The 21,966-nt window shown below is 41.0% G+C and overlaps 2 protein-coding genes across 2 annotated transcripts in view; one reads left to right on the forward strand and one right to left on the reverse strand.

Annotated features, from left to right (window-relative positions):
- The window catches only part of LOC113406508 (coiled-coil and C2 domain-containing protein 1B-like), a 69,938-nt gene extending 57,954 nt beyond the window's left edge, over window positions 1-11,984 (forward strand). Inside the window, exons 23-25 of the mRNA XM_026651752.2 lie at window positions 6,984-7,074; window positions 9,228-9,357; window positions 11,827-11,984. Of these exons, the coding sequence (XP_026507537.1) occupies window positions 6,984-7,074; window positions 9,228-9,347 (211 nt within the window). The 3' untranslated portion in view covers window positions 9,348-9,357; window positions 11,827-11,984. The remainder of the gene's footprint in view (window positions 1-6,983; window positions 7,075-9,227; window positions 9,358-11,826) is intronic.
- Window positions 11,985-14,716: 2,732 nt separating this feature from the next.
- The window catches only part of LOC113406513 (zinc finger FYVE domain-containing protein 9-like), a 70,100-nt gene continuing 62,850 nt past the window's right edge, over window positions 14,717-21,966 (reverse strand). Inside the window, exons 14-18 of the mRNA XM_026651762.1 lie at window positions 21,799-21,879; window positions 20,319-20,481; window positions 18,582-18,687; window positions 16,315-16,491; window positions 14,717-15,538 (exon numbers count right to left, since the gene is read on the reverse strand). Coding sequence (XP_026507547.1) covers window positions 15,377-15,538; window positions 16,315-16,491; window positions 18,582-18,687; window positions 20,319-20,481; window positions 21,799-21,879 — 689 coding nt within the window. The 3' untranslated portion in view covers window positions 14,717-15,376. The remainder of the gene's footprint in view (window positions 15,539-16,314; window positions 16,492-18,581; window positions 18,688-20,318; window positions 20,482-21,798; window positions 21,880-21,966) is intronic.

The following is a 21,966-nucleotide window of genomic DNA, read 5'->3' on the forward strand; positions in this document are numbered from 1 at the left end:
AGGTTCTGTTGTATCTAAGTGTCAAATTGAGTAGATGATCAAACTTGGCTCTTGCTGGTCTATCTCTTTCACCCACACACAAACATCTAATAATCTATTGACAAATCACTAATAGTAAAAGGGATGATAAATAATTGCAAATTATAATAATACTTTGCACTTCTATAGTGCCCGAACCTGAGGATCTCAAAGCACTCCCCAGCCATTACTAGTGAATTAAATCTTACAGCACTCTTGGAGGATACCACCTACCTCAATCTTATATGGAAACTGAGGCATAGCAAGGTTTGAATGACTTTCCAAAGGTCACAGCTATTCCAGGGTAGAGCCATGAAGAGAATCCAAATCTAACTCCCTGTCCTGTGCTTAACCACTAGACAAGGCTCCATCTCAATGACACATGAGATGCACCTTTCTTCTTGCTATGAACAAGTAGCTCAGATAATACAGTGATTGGGGGGGCCTTAGAAATATCTAGACAGACAGCAGATGAAAAGGAAGTTAACAATTAATTAAAAATGTGTAGAGAAAATGTCCTAACTCTGGGCTCATTTTGAATCCATTAGTACTGAAGTGATCTAGATTTATTAATTCTGAGGTAAATTAATGACTCGTTATTAAGCTAAGATGTTGGATAATGGGCCTTTGTCCATCTCAATGGCTGTGTGTTTGTGCAGTTCTTTTTCTCTTGCTGGCATGTACAGAACTGTTCTGAGATCGCTTTCTGTTTACAAAAGTTAACTTATGAACAAGGAAAATATTAACTTTTTTTAAAAAGCTTATTTTGTTTAAAACTAAATCTTCCATTTATGTCCCTAATGAAGGCAGGTTTGATTCTTCTCCTCTTTCCCCCTGAGCCCTCTCCCCTTTTCTACATCATCACTGACTGCTCAACTATCACTGTTGTTGTTTCAAGATTTTAGTGTTGAGGTACCTCACAGCCGTCTTTGTTGAAAAATTTCACATTTCTTTTAACCTTTCTTTGTCCACTACATGTCCTGATGGTCTTCTCAAGGAGCATTTCCCATCCCCCTAGCAGCTGGAGGTATGTGGCTCTGGGTCAGGCTTAAAATACCCCTTGAGAAGAACTCTCCAGAGCTCTGAGCTTCCAGGCATGTGCAGCTGACAAACTCTGGGTGTCCCTCTGCAGCAGAGAACATAAGAATGGCCAAGCTGGGTCAGACTAATGGTCCATCTAGCCCAGTATCCTGTCTTCTGACAATGGCCAATGGCAGGTGCTTCAGAGAGAATGAGCAGAACAGGCAATTAAGTGATCCATCCCCTGTTGTCCACTCCCAGCTTCTGGCAAACAGAGGCTAGGGGGACACAGAGCACGGTGTTGCATCCTTTAATAGCCATTGATGAATCTATCTTCCAGGAACTTTAGTTCTTTTTTGAACCGTGTTATAGTTTTGGCCTTCACAACATCCCCTGGCAAGAGTTCTACAGGTTGACTGTGCATTGTGTGAAGAAGTACTTCCTTTAGTTTGTTTTTAAACCTGCTGCCTATTAATTTCATTCTAAGCCTGACCCAGAGCCTTTAAAAAGATTTGTAAAAGATTTTAAAGTAAATCCCTCTGGTTGTGTTGATTGGTTTTGAGATTTATTCTCCTCATAACTGGTACCTACAAAAATCTGTTTGGGTTTCTAAGGAGGGGTTTATGGGGCAGCACCTTCTCCGCACTCCTCAGAAATGACAGACAGTAAGGGAAAGGAGTGGAGCGAGAAATGCCATTGCTCAGCTTTCTCCAGGCAGATTCCAGGGGCAAAGATTGAATATTCCAGCAGCATGTAGATGAGGTCTTTATCAAGCCAGGTAAGAATGCTGTGGAACATCTCTTCTGCCAGCAGCTTACCCACAATGCCTGAGCTACTGAAGAAGGTGCCAGCTCCTTATTCAGATACTGGCAGCTCCTCTGTCTTGTGTGTCTCGCTCTGCTTCTCATTCTCCTCTACTTTTTGAGGATATGGGCCTACCTCCCCCTTGCCCTCAACGGTGATGAAGTGGTAATGTTATTTTTTTTAAAGAAACACCTGCAGACACTATTCCTTTGGTCTCGTCTCAATGATTTGGCCCAGGGATCAGCTCCTTGTTGTCCTATACATCAGGCTGTTTCACTGCCTTCACTGCCTTTGAAGTCTAAAAGCCTTTCCAGAGGGAAAGTATCCCTCATAGCTCTTAGAATCATAGAAATGTACGGGTGGAAGAGACCTCAAGAGGTCATGTAATCCAGCCTCCTACGCTGAGGGAAAACCAAGTAAACCTAGACTATCTGTGACAGAGTTTTGTCCAACCTGTTCTTAAAAACCTCCAATGAAGGGGATTCCACAACCTCCCATGGAAGCCTATTCCAGAACCTAACTACCCTTATAGTTAGATTTTAGGAAAAACTTTCTAACCAAAGCCTTCCTTGCTGCAGATTAAGCGCATTACTTCTTGTCCTACCTTCAGTGCACATGGAAAACAATTGATTACAGCCCTCAACATATTTGAAGACTATTATCATGTCCCCCCCTCAGTCTTCTCCTCTCAAGAATAATAAGCATGCCCCATTTTTTTTTTTAACTTTTCCTCATAGGTCAGGTTTTGTAAACCTTTTATCATTTTTGTTGCTTTTCTTTGGAGTTTCTTCAGTTTATCCAAATCTTTCCTGAAGTGTGGCACTTTCACTCTCCTTCAGAACATTCATTTGGAACCTGCCCATTCCCTAATACATTCCAATCCTAAAGCCCACCCACAACTCTTGCTTATAAACTTTCCAGCCTGTGTGCCAAGAGATCCTCTTACTGTATTTTTTGGCATCACACTCCTAATATGCCGGGCTGTGTACCATTACAGTGCCATGTAAATGAATATTTACTGTGGGTATGCTCCGTATTTGAATGTGTCTACTTTAGAAATGGTGGAATGTGGCCAAATTGAGTTAAAATGTTTCATGCTCTGCCTGGAACCAGAAGACGTATGTAATATATTATTAAAATTGGTTCTGAGCAAATGAAACTTCTGAAGCCATGGTCTGGAGTGAGACACTTCATATTCTCAGCTGTGGACTCCCCAGAATTAATCAGAGATGAGATCTGTCTTTGCAGGCTCTTGTGTTAAGCAAAATATAATTAGAGCTGAAAAAATGGACAAAAGAAAAAAACACCAAAAACCTGCTGAAGGAGAGTTCTCTAATTCCTCTTCACCTGGTTTATGATGAGGATGTGAATAACACAAAGGAAATTTCCTAGCAAGATGAAACACACTAACAGGTAACTTCACAATTCTACATGCTCCTGTAGGACTTTGTCATGTCAGTGCAGCTTCATCAGTAAAGGTCACAGTCGCACCATCTGAGAGAGAGCTTCTGCCAAAGGAACCCAGAGACAGGAAAATTGGATCATCGGTGCCTCTGGCTCTGGCAGCACTGACTGCATCCTCTTGTTTTGCCAGAGCTACTCTTGCTTGGATGGGTAAGCTTACAGAAATGTGAAGCCATCAGGGCAAAACAAAATGAAATCTATTTTAAATTAAATTTCCCTAGCAATAGCTTTCAGATGCTTCACCTGATTACAATTTGCTGCATGTTCCAAGGCTTCCAGTGTAGTGGCCTGGCAGCATCTGTTGCTCCATCTGTGTAGCCCACACCCATTCAGTGTGGTACACTGTTCCATCTAGTGGTGGCTGGGTTGCATATGGAGGTTCATCCTGCTACAGCCTTGGGTAACAGACCTGGGTCCTTTTAGCTTAAACAATAGAGGTTCCTGCTTTAAGAGCCAAAGGTCCCAGGTTCAGTCTCTGCTGCTGTGTCCACAGGGGCACAACATAACATATGCACAGCAAAATTGCTTCCAACATCAGATGATGTCTTCTATATATTCCAGTGGTACAGACTGTTTGGGAAGCGTATCGATAAAGCAGACACAGAGGCTTTGGACAAGGTGGAAAAAGTCCCACATTCCTCTCATTCCAATCAGAGATTTCAGTCCATATTACCTCAGCGGATATTCTCTTTAAGGTTACCACTGTTCCAAGAACCAGCATAGATATCACACACTAGGAAGAGGCAGACATTTTGGGGAGTTGGAAGATACATAATAGGCTCCTATAGAAACCATAACTTAGAAACCTGCACAGGACTTTGGCTTCCCAAAGTTTGAGGACATGTTGGGCCACTTTCTGGCCCTATTGAAGCCCTTTTACACCATTGCAGTGGCTGTGCCTTCTGTGTTGCACCTTTCAGAAGGTGCCATGCCGAATCTGGCCCCTCCTGTCTGGGAGGTTAGACCCAAGAATCAACCATGGAGGAAAAGTAGGTACTTGACATAATCAGAGGAGTATATTCAGTAGATCTACCACCTTCTCCCAGGAACAATGCCATGGTTTTAAAAAAGGAGTGCCTAAAATTAGGCTCCCAAGCTGACAGACACCTGAATTAAATGGTCTGATTTTTAGAAGTGCTGATCACCCTGACTTTCAACTTTTTTTTTTTAATCTTGGTCAAGTCTACCCTTTTCCTCTAATTTAAGAAAAATCCCTTAAAGCCTCAGAAAATAAATATGCAGTAGACCACCTTATATTTCAGAATGATAGAGCCTGTTCCAGGGAGAAACAAGTGTTGTGGTGCACAATCAGGTATTTTTGTGTTACAGAAGAGAAACAGCCATGCAAGGCATACTGAATTTCACATTTCTGAAACAAACCAACAGAGACATTACAGTAACATCCTTCCAACACTCTATATCTTCAGTATGTAATGATAAATCTCCCTCAGATTTAACGATGAGTTGTCATCAGTGGAGACGCCTTTTGGGTTTTTCTTAAATAGGAAACACTTTTCAATACAGAGCACTCACGTTTCAGACTTACAATATCCACATGTATTTATGAAGATCCCAGTTGTCCTGATAGCTTCCCTCCAAAAGAAAGGGACCCACATCTACCTGTTTTCTGGATGACCATCTCGTCAGACCCTTATCCAAAGTCATAGCAGGGCATAGCAACCATCATTCTATCTCTTCAGGAACGTGGCTCTGAAATAAAGAAGGGGGAAGATCCAACTACAGCCTTCACAAATCTCCAGCATCTGTGGGTTGTTCTGGATGCTGGCCAGGATAGTCTTTATCTCAGAAGAGAGGAAGCGGAAGATAGCGTCTTTGGTTTGTCAAACACTGTTTCCCCTTCCCCCCTTTCTGTACTAAAATCCCTAACTCAGCCCCTGGGCATGTTGATCTCATGCATGGATACCCAGTGGGACCTTCCAGAATTTCATGCTTCCCTTCCAGCCAGTAATTGCACTGAATCAGACTATGGAAATCTTATCTCAGGAGGATCTCATTTATGCCTCCCACTCTGCTGATAATGAAAATTGTAAAGAAGGTCACAAAAAGGAACAAGGCACAATAATTCTGGTCACCACTTCTTGGCCTGGCATTATTTAGATATACTGGAATCGCCCCTCATGCTCCCAACAGGGAAGGATGTACAGCAACAGGGCCCATATCTAGTGCTGTTAAAACTATTCACCTGGAAATGGAAAGGAATGTGCTAGAGTCATGTGGACATTTGAAAGAAGATAATAAATACTCAACATCCTGAAGGAAACTTACAATTATGTCTGCAGCGTCAACAGCCAAGGTTCAGATATTACAAGTGAGATGTATCAAGATAAATTTATATAAACTAACGGGCACTCAAGATTCTACAAAATGGCTTGACCACTTACACTTTGGAAAGACAGGTCACTGATTACAAAACTGTTTAGCTGTAAGAAACTGAGGAGAATTTTTCTAATCGTTCTCCCAATACCATGTTCTTTGGAACCATTAGTCATTCCAGCATACACTGGTTCCCATCATGATCTTGAATTGTGTATTACTAAGCTCCATAAAATCACTTTTCCAGCCTTGACAGTCAGTATGTGCCTGTCTCAAAGTATTTTGTCACTATCTGAGCCAGGCAGGTATCAGAATGTGGTGTGGTCTCTGAACCTGGGTTACCCTTTGACCATTCCTCAGAGGACTGCATTAGCTCCAGACTCTCTCTGCTACTTCTTGCTTGTAAGTGCCATGCTCTGTAAAATGCCATACAAAGAGACAGTGCTATGTAAATAATAGAGCTGGCTGGAAAATGGAATTTTCATTATGTGGGAAACTGACACTTCAGAATTGTTTTCATTCTGAATTGAAACAAAATGTTAACATTTTCCACAAAATGGAAATTTTGAAAAAAAAGGGTTTTAATTTCAAAAAGGTTTCAGTAATGTTTAAACTATTATAGAAGATATTTAATAGAATAAAATTAATGTTTTAATATTTTTGAAACTAAATGAATTGAAAGGACAAAGTTGAAACAAAACATTTCTATCACCTTATCGAAACAGGGTTTTGACAATAATGAAACAAGAAAGTCCACTGCTTTTCATTTTCTCCTGTCAAATTTTGTTGAAATTGACACTTCCCACAAAACATTTAGATTTTGATGAAACTTCATTTTCCAATAGAAAACTTTTCTGTCAAAAAACTTTTTTTTTTTTTCAACTAGCTCTAATAAATAATGTCTTGTAGAAGCTTCATTGGCACATCCTGTGTGGGAGACAGTTCCCTTCTGTCCAGCTGATTTTCCCCGTCCAAAGGTCTTGATTGATTATGGGGTATCCAGGACAGTTGGGAAGAGTAGGAGTCCTACGACAGTTCTAAAGTCTGACTCTCCTGCATAGTGATGAAGGGTACTGTCATTAGAGTGCTAGGCCAAGCCTTCATTTCTTTTACTCCATTACTTTGAGTTTTCACCTCTTTTCTTTTCTTCTAATTCTCCTATTTTAATTGATTAAAGACTTTAATCTTTTGTTCCTCCATTTTAGTACAGCTGGGTAGCCAGGCCCTTACTGTCACGATCCTAAAACCTTGATGAAAGGGGGCATGACCTCATACCATTCGTCTCTTTTGATGTGTTAAGAAAGCCTGTCCTTCTTCCACTAAGGCAACTTTCTTTAAAACAGGGGCCTTTTCAGAAGTGACAAGCAAGTGGGAACAGCACATTTGAAACTGGACAAACTGGAATCAGAATGTGAAATTAGAGAGATAATTGAGGTATGCTTTGTTCTTCTGTTGATGTAGCAATAACAAAATGCTAGAGCATGCAGGTGTAGTGAGAGCTACATATTGTGTGTGCGCACGCATATATATATATATATGCGCCTAGAAGATGTCATCTTGGCCTCCTCTCTACAACATCCAGTAAAAACCTCATCAGACTAATATGCTCTATTGTTGTTTATTACATATGCTACAACCTCGCCCCTTCCCTCTTGTGTGATAAAAGGAGTAAGCTAGCTCACTCCTGACCAATTAGAGTAATTAACCATTGGAACAACTCCCCTAGGGAGGTTGTCTTTTCCATCATTTGCCATCTTAAAATCAAGATTGGATATATTTCTAAAGATCCGCTCTAGCTCAAAGAAAAATTGTGGGCTTGATGCAGAAATGACTGGGTGGGATTCTATGGCCTGTGTTACTCAAGAGGTCAAGCTAGATGATCATAATGGCTCTTCTTTGAGTAGCGTCCCTAGGGGTGCTCCACTGTAGGTGTCTGCGTCCCTGTGCTGCTGATCGGAGAATTTTGGTAGCAGTGTCTGTTTGGCCTGCGCATGTGCTGCTTCCCCCCTCCTTGCGCTCTCCCACGTGTCTAACCAGCATTGCGCAGGCGAACCCTCCTCAGTTCCTTCTCTAACACAGAGTGTATGATGAGAACCCGAAGTGGGGGGGAGGGGTTGTGGAGCACCCACAGGGACTCACATCTTGAAGAACCATTGTTACTTCACAAGGAGAGTAACTACTACTTCTGGCCTTAAAATTATTAATCTAACTAAGGCCTTTTCTACACTACACAGTTTTGTCAGCAAAAGGCAGCTTTTGCCAACAAAACAGGGGAGGTGTACACACTACAAAGCTACATTTGGCGGCAAAATGAAACAACCTCGATGAGAGGCATAAAGTTTTTTGCAGCAAAGTTAGTCTCCCACAATGCCCGCCGTGACCGCTCTGCTCACTGTTTTGAACTCCACTGCCCTGCAAGCCTGCGCATCTCCCCTTTCGAAGCTCCAGGAAGTTCTGACATTCCTCAGCGTGGAGAGCTCACGGAGCTGCTGAGGATGCTGCTCCCAGTAGCTGAGGAGGCTGTGGGAGAACTCGGAAGGAATCACAGACCCATTAATGTGGAATCAGCAGGCAGGCAGACTAGGCTGCTGCTGAGGGAGAAAGGGCGGCAGAGAGACTGCTGTGCAGAGCAGGGTCGGCTCCAGGCACCAGTTTAACAAGCAGGTGCTTGGGGTGGCCAAGGGAGAGGGCGGCACCTGCGGCAATTCGGGGGCGGCAGGTCCCTCACTCCCTCTAGGAGCGAAGGACCTGCCGCTGAACTGCTGCTGCCGATTGCGGCTTCCCCCAGGATCGACCGCTCAAGCGGCTGTCTGAAGAGCACGAGACAGCATGCTGACACACTTCCCCAATACACTCTCTGTCTCTCTCACATATCCCCCCCCCCCCCCCCACAGTCTTTCACATACTTCCCCAACACACACTGTTTCTGTCTCTACACACACACACACGCACATATACTTCAGTTGAAAATCAGCTGCTAATCTAGGATGCCCATGAAATGATAGGATTGAGAAACCGGCCTCATGTGATGCTGTAACTGCCTCATGAGGCATTGCAAACCCTTCCCAAAGCATCCTGTGGCCAGTTGAAGTGGGATAGCTACCCACAGTGCACTGCTCTCTGTGTCGATGCAAGAGCTGCTAGAGAGGATGCACTCTGTTGACACAAGGAGCATAGTGTGGACAGGCAACAGCGGTTTAATTAAAGCATCATAACTTTTGTCAACAAAACTCTAGTGTAGACATGGTCTTAATACTGTCTGCAAATAAAATACCAGACACATCCCTTGTGTGTCTTGGTAAATAAATACAAGAATATAAAAAAGGTTAAATCCATTTATTTTTCAGAGAACTTCGGCTATTATGAAAGTCCTTTCTTTAATACAAACCGACCCAGCCCTGTTGATCATTCTATTGAATGTCAGTGTTATAGCACATTTATATTGATCCTGTGTAACCACATGGGAGGCATAAAACAGCTGCCCTTTTCAGTGAGATTGCCACAAGACATTACAGTATTTCTTTTTGCACACACACACGTGTGTGTGTGTGTGAGAGAGAGCAATCTTATTTTTGTGGTGCTTTCAGATTCTGGATGGTAGGAAGCCCACCGGAGGGAAACTAGAGGTGAAAGTGAGACTCAGGGAGCCACTCAGTGGTCAAGATCTTCAAACAATTACAGAAAACTGGTTGATCCTTGAACATTAGTTATCCTAAGGTATGAACACTCCTTTCTTCCAACTGTGCTTCTGGCTAGAAGTTGAGAGCCACTAACAATCTCTGCATGAAATAGAATGTCTTGCACGGTCAGTGACCTACCTGTGTGGCTCAGGCTCCTAGATGGATCTTCCCTATATTTCTAGTGATGTTTTGATTTTTTGTTTTAAATAATGTTTGTTATTTCTATTCAAAATCTGATCATGTTCCCTATACCAATCTCAATCAACTGGATGTGAAGGTTAAATATCATAGCGGGAACTGGTAGCAATTCCTGAACTTACATTGCTTAACACTTTCATTTATAAAAGATTCTTTTGGTCTTTTTTTCCTAATCCTCCTATTGTTTGCATAAGACCGTTGAAATTTAGCAGGAAGAAAGGCCTTGGGCTAGAAAAATTACTTTTGTCTAGTAAATTTCATTTAGGTTTAGCTGTGGTATAAACTGTTGAAATTGCCATTTCCCTTCTGTTACTTGCATTCTTCAGGAAATATTAGTATCATGCCAAAATAACAACTTGAACATTCTGAAGAACTGGGCTCATGCACACACTGTAGAGGGAACATCTGGTTGCTGGCAAAACAGTTGTAGCAGTAGAGAGTAGGGGAAGAATCAAACTAAGCTTCCCCTCCTCCCATCCACCATTTTGGATCCAGCTTAGATAGCATCTCTTCCCCCTGTGAAGTATCATCTTTTCTTTACCTTTTGTTTTAGAATAAATTTACATACAAAGAAATCTACTCCAAGGAAAGTTGAAAGTTAGGAAATGCCAGATGTAAAGCTGCCTGTGGAATCTTAATGCAGCCCCCTTGTGCATAACTTAATTACATGATCACACACAATTTTTCCACAGTGTCCCTACCTCATTCAGTGTACGAATTGGATGCACAAGGGAGCTGGATTAAGATTCCCTGGGCAACTGTATACACCTGGCACTTCCTGTCTGTGGAGTGCTTGCATTAACTTGGACGTTCTTTACGTGTAGATTTTGTGTGTAAGTATACACCAAACTATACTTCTAAAAAGTCATCAGTCTGATCATTTTTCTTCAAAATGTTCTGATGTACCAGTTGTATGGATTGTCTGAAACCGTAATTGTTAAAACTGTCCCTGCTCTCTCAGCTTTGGGCTGTGGAGAGTGGTTACTCAGTACTCAGCCCTGTTGTGTGAATCACTGGAGGTTCTCTCTCGCCTGTCAGTGTATGGGTATAAAGCTTAGTAGTGCTCCTGTAAGCCATCAGTACTTTTGGAGAAAAAAATTGACGGCTCACTTTTTGAGCAGATATTACTAATTTATATTGTGACAGCACCTAGGAGCCCATTTGTGGACCACACTGTACAAACATAGAACAAAAAGGCTGCTCCAAAGCACTCAGTCCTAGTAGAAAGTTGATGATGTAAGTATATGCACAGTAATCCCTCCCCCTTCCCTTGGGCTCCTAGAGTTCAGAGCAGTCTCAGGCTCCCCTCTCTCCCCACCTGTCATGGCATCTCTCATTTTGCAGTACAAATAGTAATTAAGCTTAGATAGCACCTCTGTGAAGTAGGTGACTATTATCCTGATTTATCATGTCCTAGCTACCACAGACTTCATATATTATTTGAAAGATCTGGATGATGTCTAGTGCTCAGGTCCAAATTTGGAGCGTTGAAAATCACACTAAGTGCTGAGTTAAGAGTATGTCTACACTGCAAAGAAAAACCCATAGCACTGAGTCTCAAAGCCTGGGTCAGTTGATTCACGCTCTGGCTCTGGGGCTAAAAATAGACACATAAATGTTCCTGCTCAGGCTTCAGAGTAGCAGCCGTGTTAGTCTGTATCCGCAAAAAGAACAGGAGTACTTGTGGCACCTTAGAGACTAACAAATTTATTAGAGCATAAGCTTTCGTGGGCTACAACCCATATGCATCCGAAGAAGTGGGTTGTAGCCCACGAAAGCTTATGCTCTAATAAATTTGTTAGTCTCTAAGGTGCCACAAGTACTCCTGTTCTTCTTCCTGCTCAGGCTGGAACTCAGGCTCCTAGGCACTCCCCCTCATCGGATTTCAGAAACCAGGTTCCAGCCCAAGCAGGAATGTCTGTGCTGCTAGTTTTAGCCCTTCATCAGTTGACCTGGGCTTTGAGACTCAGCACCACTTTAAGAAGCCCACCAGGGTGACAGTGAGCTATACTGTACAAAGTTTGGCTGCATGGTTGTAGACCTCTTAAGATACTCCAGGGCTGACCTATTTGCCCACACACTTGAAGCAGTGACATTACTAGACGTGCTGAGAGCACTAACTTTTGGTCACCTATAATTTAACACACTCTATCTTCAATCACTTTAACTGTAACTTAATGAAGAGTTTTGCCTTGGATTTCTATGAAGGCTGCTAGTTAGCCATCAGACAGAACAATGTCAACAGTATGTAGCCTTAATTGTGGGATACATACTTCGCACTGTAGCAAGATGTTATGTTTTTTTTCAGATCCAGGAATGCTAAAAGCTGCAGAATCGAGTTTGTACATAGGACACTGCTACCTGCGAGCACCAAAGATGTTAAATGAATGCACTACTGGACATAACATGTCTTTATTTTGGTAACTACCTTAGTGTGTGTTAAGTTTTATAAGGCAAGTATTGTAAGGCCCTGGAAACTTACTACTAGTGGGAAAAATGGAACTGATCTATGCAAAATGGATTGAATTGCCTTAAGATGGGACTACTAATGTTAGCACCAGATGAATGTTATATAAACTCATCATAACTATCCTATGCAGGGACTGTTTCATAGGGGTGCGTGAAACCTGTAATGGTTTGCTCTTAAAAAAAAATCACTGGAGCAGTGCAAGGTAATTAATTTGCAAATGAGACCTTATGCTCCCAGCATGGCTAGCTTGTGCTAGAAGCAACTCTTTTTCAGGCATATATGCTCTTATGCATTGAATACCACCTACTGCTTCCTCTTATGATCACCCTCAGGCCCTTCTGAAGATCTGTATGCTCCTCCTATAAGTGTCCTGGGATGAAGAAAATAGTTCACTTTAAGCAGAGCTTTAGCAGCAGTGTATCCCATCTCCTCTGCATGCTCTTGCAGCACTCTTAACTAGATGTGCCTTGGCTTAAGGTAACAATAGGATATGAGGATTTTTTTTAGAATAGGGTTGCAGCTCTGGGTTTTGAATTGGTTATCAGTTGCCTGCCATGTTCCCCCCACTGTTTATTCCAACTCAGCCTGCTTTGTGTGCCTTCATTTTCTTAACGCTTGGGAATCAGTAAAGCCTGATAGGGCCTGTTTAACATGACAGGGTTTTCTGAAGGATTGGAGTGTTTCACTAGGCTACTTACTAATTGATTGAAAAATAGCCACTCTTATTTGTGTAGAAAACTGGATCATTGCTGTTTGCAGAATTTTTTATAGACTATACATAAAATGATATGGTACCAAAACTGCTTGATGTGTGTTCTTAAACTACATGAGCCTGAAGAAATGATTGATAGTAAAAGGAGGAGATGCCTGCATGGGGTGTCAGTGCTACTGCAGCATATGGTCAGGTAGATCAAGTTCATAGACAACAGACTCTCCAACCTAAGGCAGCACTTCTGCTTCCTGATAGGATTAAAACAATACAGTATTTAGTTTTTAATTTCAATAAATTTAATATACAAAACTACATGTTGAAAATAAAAATATAATATGCAGTTTTTTGCAGTGTTAACTAACTGAATTTTAAAAGTACAATTTTTTTCTAAAACAAGTACTCATTTTCTTAACAATATGGTAATTTTAAGGTCATTTAGAAGGCTATGATTGAAGCAAACAAGTCAGTCACCAGTCAATAGTGTTTTGCACAACCATAACCCAAACTTAAGTGACTCCTAGGAGTAAGGAAGAGAAGATTGATTTTTTTTAGCCTCAATAAGCATAACTTAATGGAACTAAAGTAACTGAAAAACTTCTGCTGTGGCAAAGCTGGAATGGAGTTTCCAGCAGTAGGATTTTATGGTAGTTGTCAATCAAAAGAGCTTTACTTACACTCTGTAGACATGTATATCAACACTCAAGAATGTGCAAAAACAAAATGTGTTGTAGGGAATTTAAAAATAACTCAAGTCAAACTTAATTACATTTCTTTATAGCAAAACAAATGAAAATGCAGGAAGCCTCTTGGATTGCTGTGTAGGAACTTAAACTTTGATCAGCCAGAAACATTTTAAGAGTAGCACATGGCCACCTATTACCAAATGACAGAGATAAGGTTAATTTTAATGCAAACAAAAAGTGAGACTAAGTGCTCCCCTGTCCAGTGATTGTTTTTACTAATTCAGTTGGACCTAATTCTACAACTCTTCCTTCCAAACATGTCTTGAAGTGGCAGCTGGAATTTTCTAGACTGTATGTGGATAGTTTTACTGTTTTTAAAAAAGCAGTAGCCATTTATTCACAATTCCATTCAGCACCTATACAGCTTTTGTACCTTTTTGTAAAATACATTGCTACCTGTATAGTTGTTTCCCTTCTGCTATGTCTATTTGCTTGCTTAAAGCACTGTATCAGCCTAACTCTAGCTCTGCTGTTCCTTTGTTCTGCTGCAAATGCTGCTCTTTCCACAGTGCAAATTAGTTTCAAATCAGAATTGACTGAGGTCACCACTAAAAAGTTGGCCAGATTCAAAGACTCACTAAAATACTGCTTTAACAGTGTTTCTCATCCCTTCCCATCCCCAGAAAAACCATTTACTGGTGTTTTGTTGGACCTGCCTTTTATCTCCATGAAGAGGGTCGTAACAGTCAAGTAGCAGTGCCTATGCATGGCTAAACTAGCTCATTACTCCTGCTTTCAGCTCTTTCCACTTACTTGCCATTTTCTTTGATTTAGTAAGAATGTGGAATCACATTCTTATTGGCTGTTCCTCATTTTCCTAATGCTGTTTACCAGCAGTGAGCAGCTGCTCCCCTCTCAATTGCCCTTTGTTTGTAGGTGAGGCCAAGTGCAAGTTTTCTGAGCTGAACCAAAAGCCTCTTTTTTAGCACATCATGCAACAACAGCCACTTTGTGCTTTTGTTATGGGGGTAAGCGTTACATGGTGCTGCTAATATGAAGTGTTAAGTGCAAATTGTGTTACATGACACTAGTGTTACACTACAGTCTACAGCAATGAGGAGACTTACAAAAGTGCCCTGGGTGTTACTTTTCTTTATAAAGCAGGACCTACTGGGGGAACAGGAATACCATAACCGCACTTTAGGGCTAACTTTTCTTTTACCTGTGACAGGTGTATACCATTGACATTCATACAGATTCATAAACAAAATACAGAATGGCAAAGTTTTTCTAGGTTATAGAAATCTGAGGTGACAATTTTTGTAACAAGTAGGGAAAAAATAAGTATACTAGCCTAATATACACACAAAACTGCAAGTTTAAATTATATACCACTGTCCGAGATATGCCCTTTCTTTCATTCAGACTGAATGATTGGTCAGCCACATATGCCATTTTTTTTGGCTAGGTAACCTTTCCATGCATCTCTCTAGGCATATCCTAAAGTGTCTCTGATATACTTCAACCAATAATCTGGTCAAAATAATGTAAACATTACTTTTTAATGTCTACAGAATAACCACAAATGGCATTATGATGAGGTCAGAATGGAGGTCTTGATTGTTTCTTCTTACATGTCCATCTACAAACAGTACAAATTTGACATTTCATCTTTTATTTACGCCCCAGTGATCTTTGCACCCGTTTGAGCATTTAGAGTACATGACTGTAATTAAGTCTTTAAATATGAGCATTATTTTTCTAAACAGTAACAGAACTGTATGAGCTGCAAGGATAGCATAGACATTTTGTAGTATAGAAGCTGCCCTGATCCTCTGTTTGTTGACAATGCATAGAAGATTTAGAATTATGGAACAACTCCCCCCCCCGCCCCCCAATAGTGTTAACAAAAGCTTAATCTTCCAGTTTTAAAGTGCAAATGATTCAGATACAACTGCTGCTGGAACAGGTCTGAACAGAAAATGAAGTCCTCTTATGAGATGTTTTCCAGAATATAAAAGATGAGCTCCATTATGACTGGCCCCTCACTCAACTGACATGCTCCTCCATGAATCACTGGAACTAAGGCACTGTCCAGGTCATTCATGTATTGAGAGGGCAGTGGCTGTCCATTACTCCCAGCTTGATAGCCAACCTAAAAGATACAAAGTGAAAGCTTTAAAAGAGGAGATATTCCACCGGGATCTCTGACCATACTGCAAGTGATGCAATTGCTTTGAGAGTTCAGCTACTGATTTCAAAAGCAGAAAGCACTACCTAATGTGAACTAACAAAAAATGCCTCAAAATTAGATGAGATACAAAGTGGGTGAGGTAATCTCTTTTTATTGGACCAACTTCTATGGTTGGAAGAGACAAGCCTTCACAGTGCTCTTCAGGTCTGGAAAAGGTAACCAGAGGGTCACAGAGAAATACAAGATGGGACAGATTGTTACACATAAATGGTTAACACATATTGCAAGAAAACACTTGAAATGGAGGAGGCAATTAACACCTCAGCAGTCATGGACTAAGGAGGGTTAGTATGTTACAAATGGTTGTAATAAGCCTTTGAGGAGCCATAAAACCAGTCTCTTTATAGAGACCATGATTTTTTGGTGTCTAGCAGTTATGAATTTAAGTTCCAGGCTCATCTTTTGGAAGTGTTGTACAGGTTTCCTTTGAGGACAAGAAGTGACAGGTCAAAATTACATGAATACAGGAAAGAAAAAAACCACCCTCTTCCTCTACAAAAAATTATTTTGCAGCATTAAGTGCTAATAGAGTGGCATTTAATGTTGCCAATTCCTAGCCTCCAGAATCAAGCAATAGAATGGTTGAACTCTCATGTCCCCTTTTCAGCTCCCCCTCTCCACACCCCCAAAACAAGATGACTGACAACTTAAACTAGTAGATACTGTTTACAACTTACTTGATCCGAGTCAAGTGTAACACGCAGACCTAGCTTAGTCATTCCATCTTCCTTCAATAACTTAAGGTGAGGACAGAGAGCTAAACAGAAAGCCTTGGCCACATTCTCAGTCAGTCTGCTATGATCTGCTGGGTCACTTAGACCATTATGTTGGTCATCATTCTCCAGAAAGAACACCTGAACAAAACAAAAAGAGAGCGATCAACATGACCTACCAACCAGCTTTTACAAAAAAGAGCAGCATCAGACAGTGTAAAAAGAATATAAAAGACTGTCAATTAATACAGCTACTTAAGGACACTGCTGCTTTAGAAAAATGTAACATGAAGCAAAAAGGTTTTGATCAGCCCTTCACATTATTTGGGGACTTTCTGAAGATTCAAAGAGGAGCTGCTCCCCTGACAGAAGGTCTGCACCCTGAGAGTGTGCCTGAGGACCCTGTGACTGTGGACACTGGCTGGACTCTGTTCAGGCTCCAGAGCACAGAGACTTGGATTCACCTCATAGCAGTCCTAGTGGGTGACCAGGAAGGGGTACTCACTAGAATCTGTAACAACTTAACACAGGGGCTGTCAAATAACTATTTCAGGGTGAAGTTTCACATTTGGTTCTGTTTACAGGATTTAAAGTAACTCAAGTCTCCAGTCTTCATCAGCATGAGTCCCCATCAGCCAGGTCTGACAACTGGGAATAAAGCGGTTTAACAGTTATAAGGATACAGACTGGAATGGTCCTGATCTCTCACTCCTAGATTGATCCCAAAGTGCTCCAGGGACTTTGTTTAAAAGGGTATGCTCTAATTGAATCTAAAATCCCTCTTATGGAAATTCACGATACACCCTAGTAGTATAAGGGATTCTGCATGTATTGCTGCGCATTTCCACACTCTTGCCTTAAATAAAAAGACTTTTAAAACATTGTAAGTAGACTAAACATCCCTTCCACTTCAGAAAATTACACTATCATTTTTGAAGCATGTTGTTATTAAAGTGACTTCAGAATAAATATTGTGTTATGGTAGAAACCCCCGCAATCTGAAAGGAGCCAGAATTTTTTATACAGTTATTAACTAAACATTGCAACATTCCCTCAAATCACCTTGAATGTTGGGAAAAGAATACGTGTATGACGAGTGGCACAGCTAAAACTGGCCTGGTTTCCCCTCAGCTAACACTGAGCAAATTAATTGAAACCGTTTGCAAAGAACCATTTAACATTAACACTTCCGTGCTGGCAAAATCCATAGCTCCAGGTCAGCCCTGTAAGTGGAGTAACACCGTGGCCAATGCTGGGTGACAAAACAAATAACCCAAGTCATTCATATTATGGCACCTTGTTTTTAACTTTTCATACAATTCATTCACTAAGTCTTTTCCTGTTGTGTTTTTGCTGCCATTTCAGAGCTGAAGTTGCTCCATCCCCAAACTGTTAATAGGTCAATAAAGAGCAAGATTAAGTTTGAGTATTACAAAAAACCCAATCCTTTATAAAAGCAGCTTTGAGTTCCTTGGCACTGGCAGTTTGACTACACCACCCGGAATGGATATTATTCTGGGAAAATGCAGCTTGCAGCTCAAAAGAATTGATATTAAAAAACTGTTTGGGATTTTGTCTCCATTAAAGTAAAAGGCTCTTGCTGAATAGAACTTGAACACAAATACACAGGCTTGTGCCCTTTAGATAATGGAAAGCAACAGCACTTTCCTCAGCCCTCAAGTTGAATGCAGATTCTCCCAAAACTCAGTAAAAGTGCACTAGATGGGATGGCCAGTGATCTGTGGTTACTTATTTCCAGGGCTCTGTAGCACCTCAAGACAGATTTAAATGGCATGACATTGCCACTTGTACATTATGCAGTCACTGAAGACTTCCTGGCAGGTGCAAAGTAGGGATATAAAATACTAAACAACCAGAAGCATGTGTCATTATCCCCCATCCCCGGGACCGCGCTGGCCAGCTGGAGCAGCCCTAGCCGAGCTGGCCCGCCAGCCCCAGCCCTTCTCCTTTTAATCAGTTAAGCAATTAAACAACATCATTTTAATTGTTTAAATGGTTAACTCTTTTAATGGATATTTACATCCCTGGTGCAAAGGCCACTGTTGTTTCCCCATAAAAATCTTACTGCTTTCAGTTTGGTGGGCAGAGCAAGTAGATTTGATTTCTGGTCAAAGAGAGGCATTCTACAGAAGGAGGCTACATTCTATAGCTCCTTAGTCACAAAGCACCAAGACTCCTGTTTTATGTGCAGATTAGTTTTGTTTTCTTACCTCCGTCCACCTAATGACCTTTCCATTTGCTTTATACTCCGAGCCATGAAATATCTTCACACTGGTTATAGACTCCATGGATTTGCCATCAATGGGGCTTATAACACTAGAAAGAGGAAGGGAAAAACAACTTTAAGTTAACAGAATGCCTCCAAACACTAAACGTCATCATATAAAACCTGATTTCAAATTTGGCCATCTGAGTAGATTTGCAGAACAGAGGACATTGTAAAGGAAAAGCTCATATAAGGGTTGTGAAGGGCACTTGTTTTGACTTACCTGGATTCTCAAAGTGACCCCACTGCAGGTTATTTCAAAAATGAGCACTCTGCAATTTAAACTGCCATACAGTGACTTGCCACATTTTCTAAAAGGGACAAACACAAACTATCCCAGAAGGGAGATCTCCAGAGAAAGATCTCTCTCAATGTACCAAACACAATGCTACTGAATATCATCGCTAATTCCAATTGTGGTGGTGTGAACAGGTGTATGGATCTCAACAGTAATCAGGCTTTTTGAAATTGTCCTCCTGCTGTGTTGAGAGTTTACCCCAGATAATTACAATGGAGACAGCTGAAAAGTGCAGTGCTTTCTGCCATATCACACAGGAAACACTCAGATATAGTATCTAGACTTGAAATCCTCCTAGACTAGGTGGAGTTGAGGCTGGGGAGTAGAGAGGTAGCTTGCCTTAGATCTGCAATAGCCTTATATTTGAGCTGTGACTTCACAAGGGACTGATGAACTCTCCACACATGGAACATGCAGAAACCTATGTAGATTTATTGCACATTGATAGGAATTTTATTTATTTATAAATATCAAATCAAATAGTACAATTCAGTCATGTCTAAAATGTTACTTACACTGAATTTAACAGAGCAAGCAGCCCAACTAATGCCCTGAAATGGCAACTTCTGTGGGACTTCACAAACAGTCCCAAACACATGTGAAATGTCTTTACCTAAAGAACGGTCTCCTTTTCTAGGCTGCTGCTACTATCCATGTTTCTTTGAGTTTTCAACCTCACCCATCACATTGCATGCCCTAATGCTTAAATTGCCATGTACTCACCATCTTGCATTGATTGTTAAGGTTTCAGATTCAAGGTTATAGATTCACTGCTGCTGTCCAGCATGTATCAGATTTTACCCACAACACCACTGAACGTGAGCTTAATGGAAGGTATAAGAAACTTTCCTAGCGTGCAAGATTCGGCACTCAAAAATTAGCAGCTAGGTGGCCTTTTACAACCAGTATAATGGTTTAAATTAAAACAACTGGAAATTTGCAATAGCAGAAATCTTTCTGTAGCCTTGATAACTTTCTAAACTGATGCACTGAAGTTCTATTTACCTCAACCCCATTTTAATAACGGATACAAAAGTCTGATCTCTCAAACTAATGGTGCAACTTTGCAAGGGGCTAAGCACCTTCAATCCATACTGACTTGAGGAAGTCACTCTTTACCTTTCAGTATCAGCTCCTCAGAGTTTTAACAAACATATATAATAAAGAATTATTTTGCAAAAAGTCAAACACTTCTATGATTACTCTTCCTTTATCTTGTCACAAATGTTATCTGAGAAACTTGGAGCACTCTAAAAATCACAAAGCATGTGGATTCTTCATAGATAGAATATGCTCTTAGTAAGCTATACAGACACATAGCAGCAGACAAAACAGAGCCAAATAAACACTGTAAAAGTGTCAAGGGATTATTCATCTACTCACCCCTTGTTAAAGTTTTTGTCATCATCCACCCACTGAATATGAACATGTTCCTGAGGCTCTTCAGCATCTACTTTGCCACAAGTAATAGTGAAGTCTTTCATCTCTCTCAGAGCCTGCCTCAAGGAGTCCATGTTCTCAGCAGTTATCTGGACCATTACACCATCTAAGGAATCAAGAATTATCATTATCAGAAACAACCAACAGCCACTTTTAAGAAAGAACATTCACAACAGGGCTAAAAGCATTCTTCCTGTTATGATTAAATGTCAACGTGCAATATCTATTTGAAAGGCCATAAGTAGTAACGCTATAGAAAGCTGTTGGCTTAGTAGCATTCCCATCCTCAACACATCGTTTATACCATGTAACATTTATGAACACGGCCTGGAGGACGTACCAGTGAAAGCTGAAGTCTACCTACAGAACAGGTTCAACGTTAGCAATGGCAACCATGAGCTTACGCGCACAGCCCTGCCACCTCACTGCACCCCTGTTCTGGAAATCCCATCTCAAGATATGAGAGGTAAACCATCATGATCATTCAAATATTTGGCCTCCAAGGAGATCAGCAAGAAGGACTCCAGCAGTAACAGTGTTTTTTGTGATGTGGACATTTGACCACCAGGAATCCCACCATGGCCAGCAACTCATTTCACACAGGCTGTTAAAAATAAGTCACAGCTTTTGGATATTACCAGCCTGAATAAACTGTGTTTGCACAAGTAACTTGGTAACAAACAGTTCCATAAAACAGCAAGTTACTAATTCCTTGAGGTATCCCAACTCTCCAACTGATGAGTTTCCAACTAAGCATCCTGAACTAAAAAAAATCATTTCTGGTTTAAGTAAAGAATGTAGCAAAACAACATATACTCAGCCTTGTTTTAATGTGGCACTTTTATAAGCCATGACCCTCCCCCAAAAATATAGGAGAGAGTGCATAAACTGGAGACTCCGCTCCATCATCTGACTGTTGGCAAAGGAAAAATGAACTATGGTGACAACCCAGTCTAAACAATCTTGACCTTTCACGTTATCACCTGACAACATACTAGGATACAAACCTCAGAAATTTATAAGCTTGGCCACTGCAAGGCTATTAAATGAACAGGCTAATGAACAGCAGGGCTTCATCTCTTGCTATGGAGATAAACTCCAAGTTTCTTATGCTTGCAATTTTCTACTTCAGTCAAGGATTGTAAGCTCTGATCCCCAGCACAGGAGCCAAGTATTTCACGTTTACCCTCATTTTCTTGTACTGGTGTCCCAGGGCATCTGGACTCGTTATTCTCATTTTCTCAGTTAAATTAAGTTACGAGCCATAATGGAAAACTGTGTTTAGCTAAAGCGTGAGATAACACCGAGTAATCAGAGTGAGTCTCAAATACCCAGGCCACAAGAACTAAGCTGTGCACACTGCTCAAATATACAGTTATCAGGAGGGAAGCAATGTTCTTTGAGCAAGCTGTTCATTCCTTACCTTCCACGATGCTGGACTTGGCAAGGTAGCCCGAAGAGGATTTTAAAGCTCCACTGAACACAAAGAAGCTGGCACCAGTCACTGCAATAACAAGACTGATTTTAGAGAGGCTCTTGTCAAAGCAATGCCTTATGCAAGAATCAGGTATTGTAGCTCTATCCTCCACAG

Source organism: Terrapene carolina, unplaced genomic scaffold (assembly GCF_002925995.2).
Source record: "Terrapene carolina triunguis isolate 2854851 unplaced genomic scaffold, T_m_triunguis-2.0 Scaffold102, whole genome shotgun sequence".
Lineage (NCBI taxonomy): Eukaryota > Metazoa > Chordata > Testudines > Emydidae > Terrapene > Terrapene triunguis.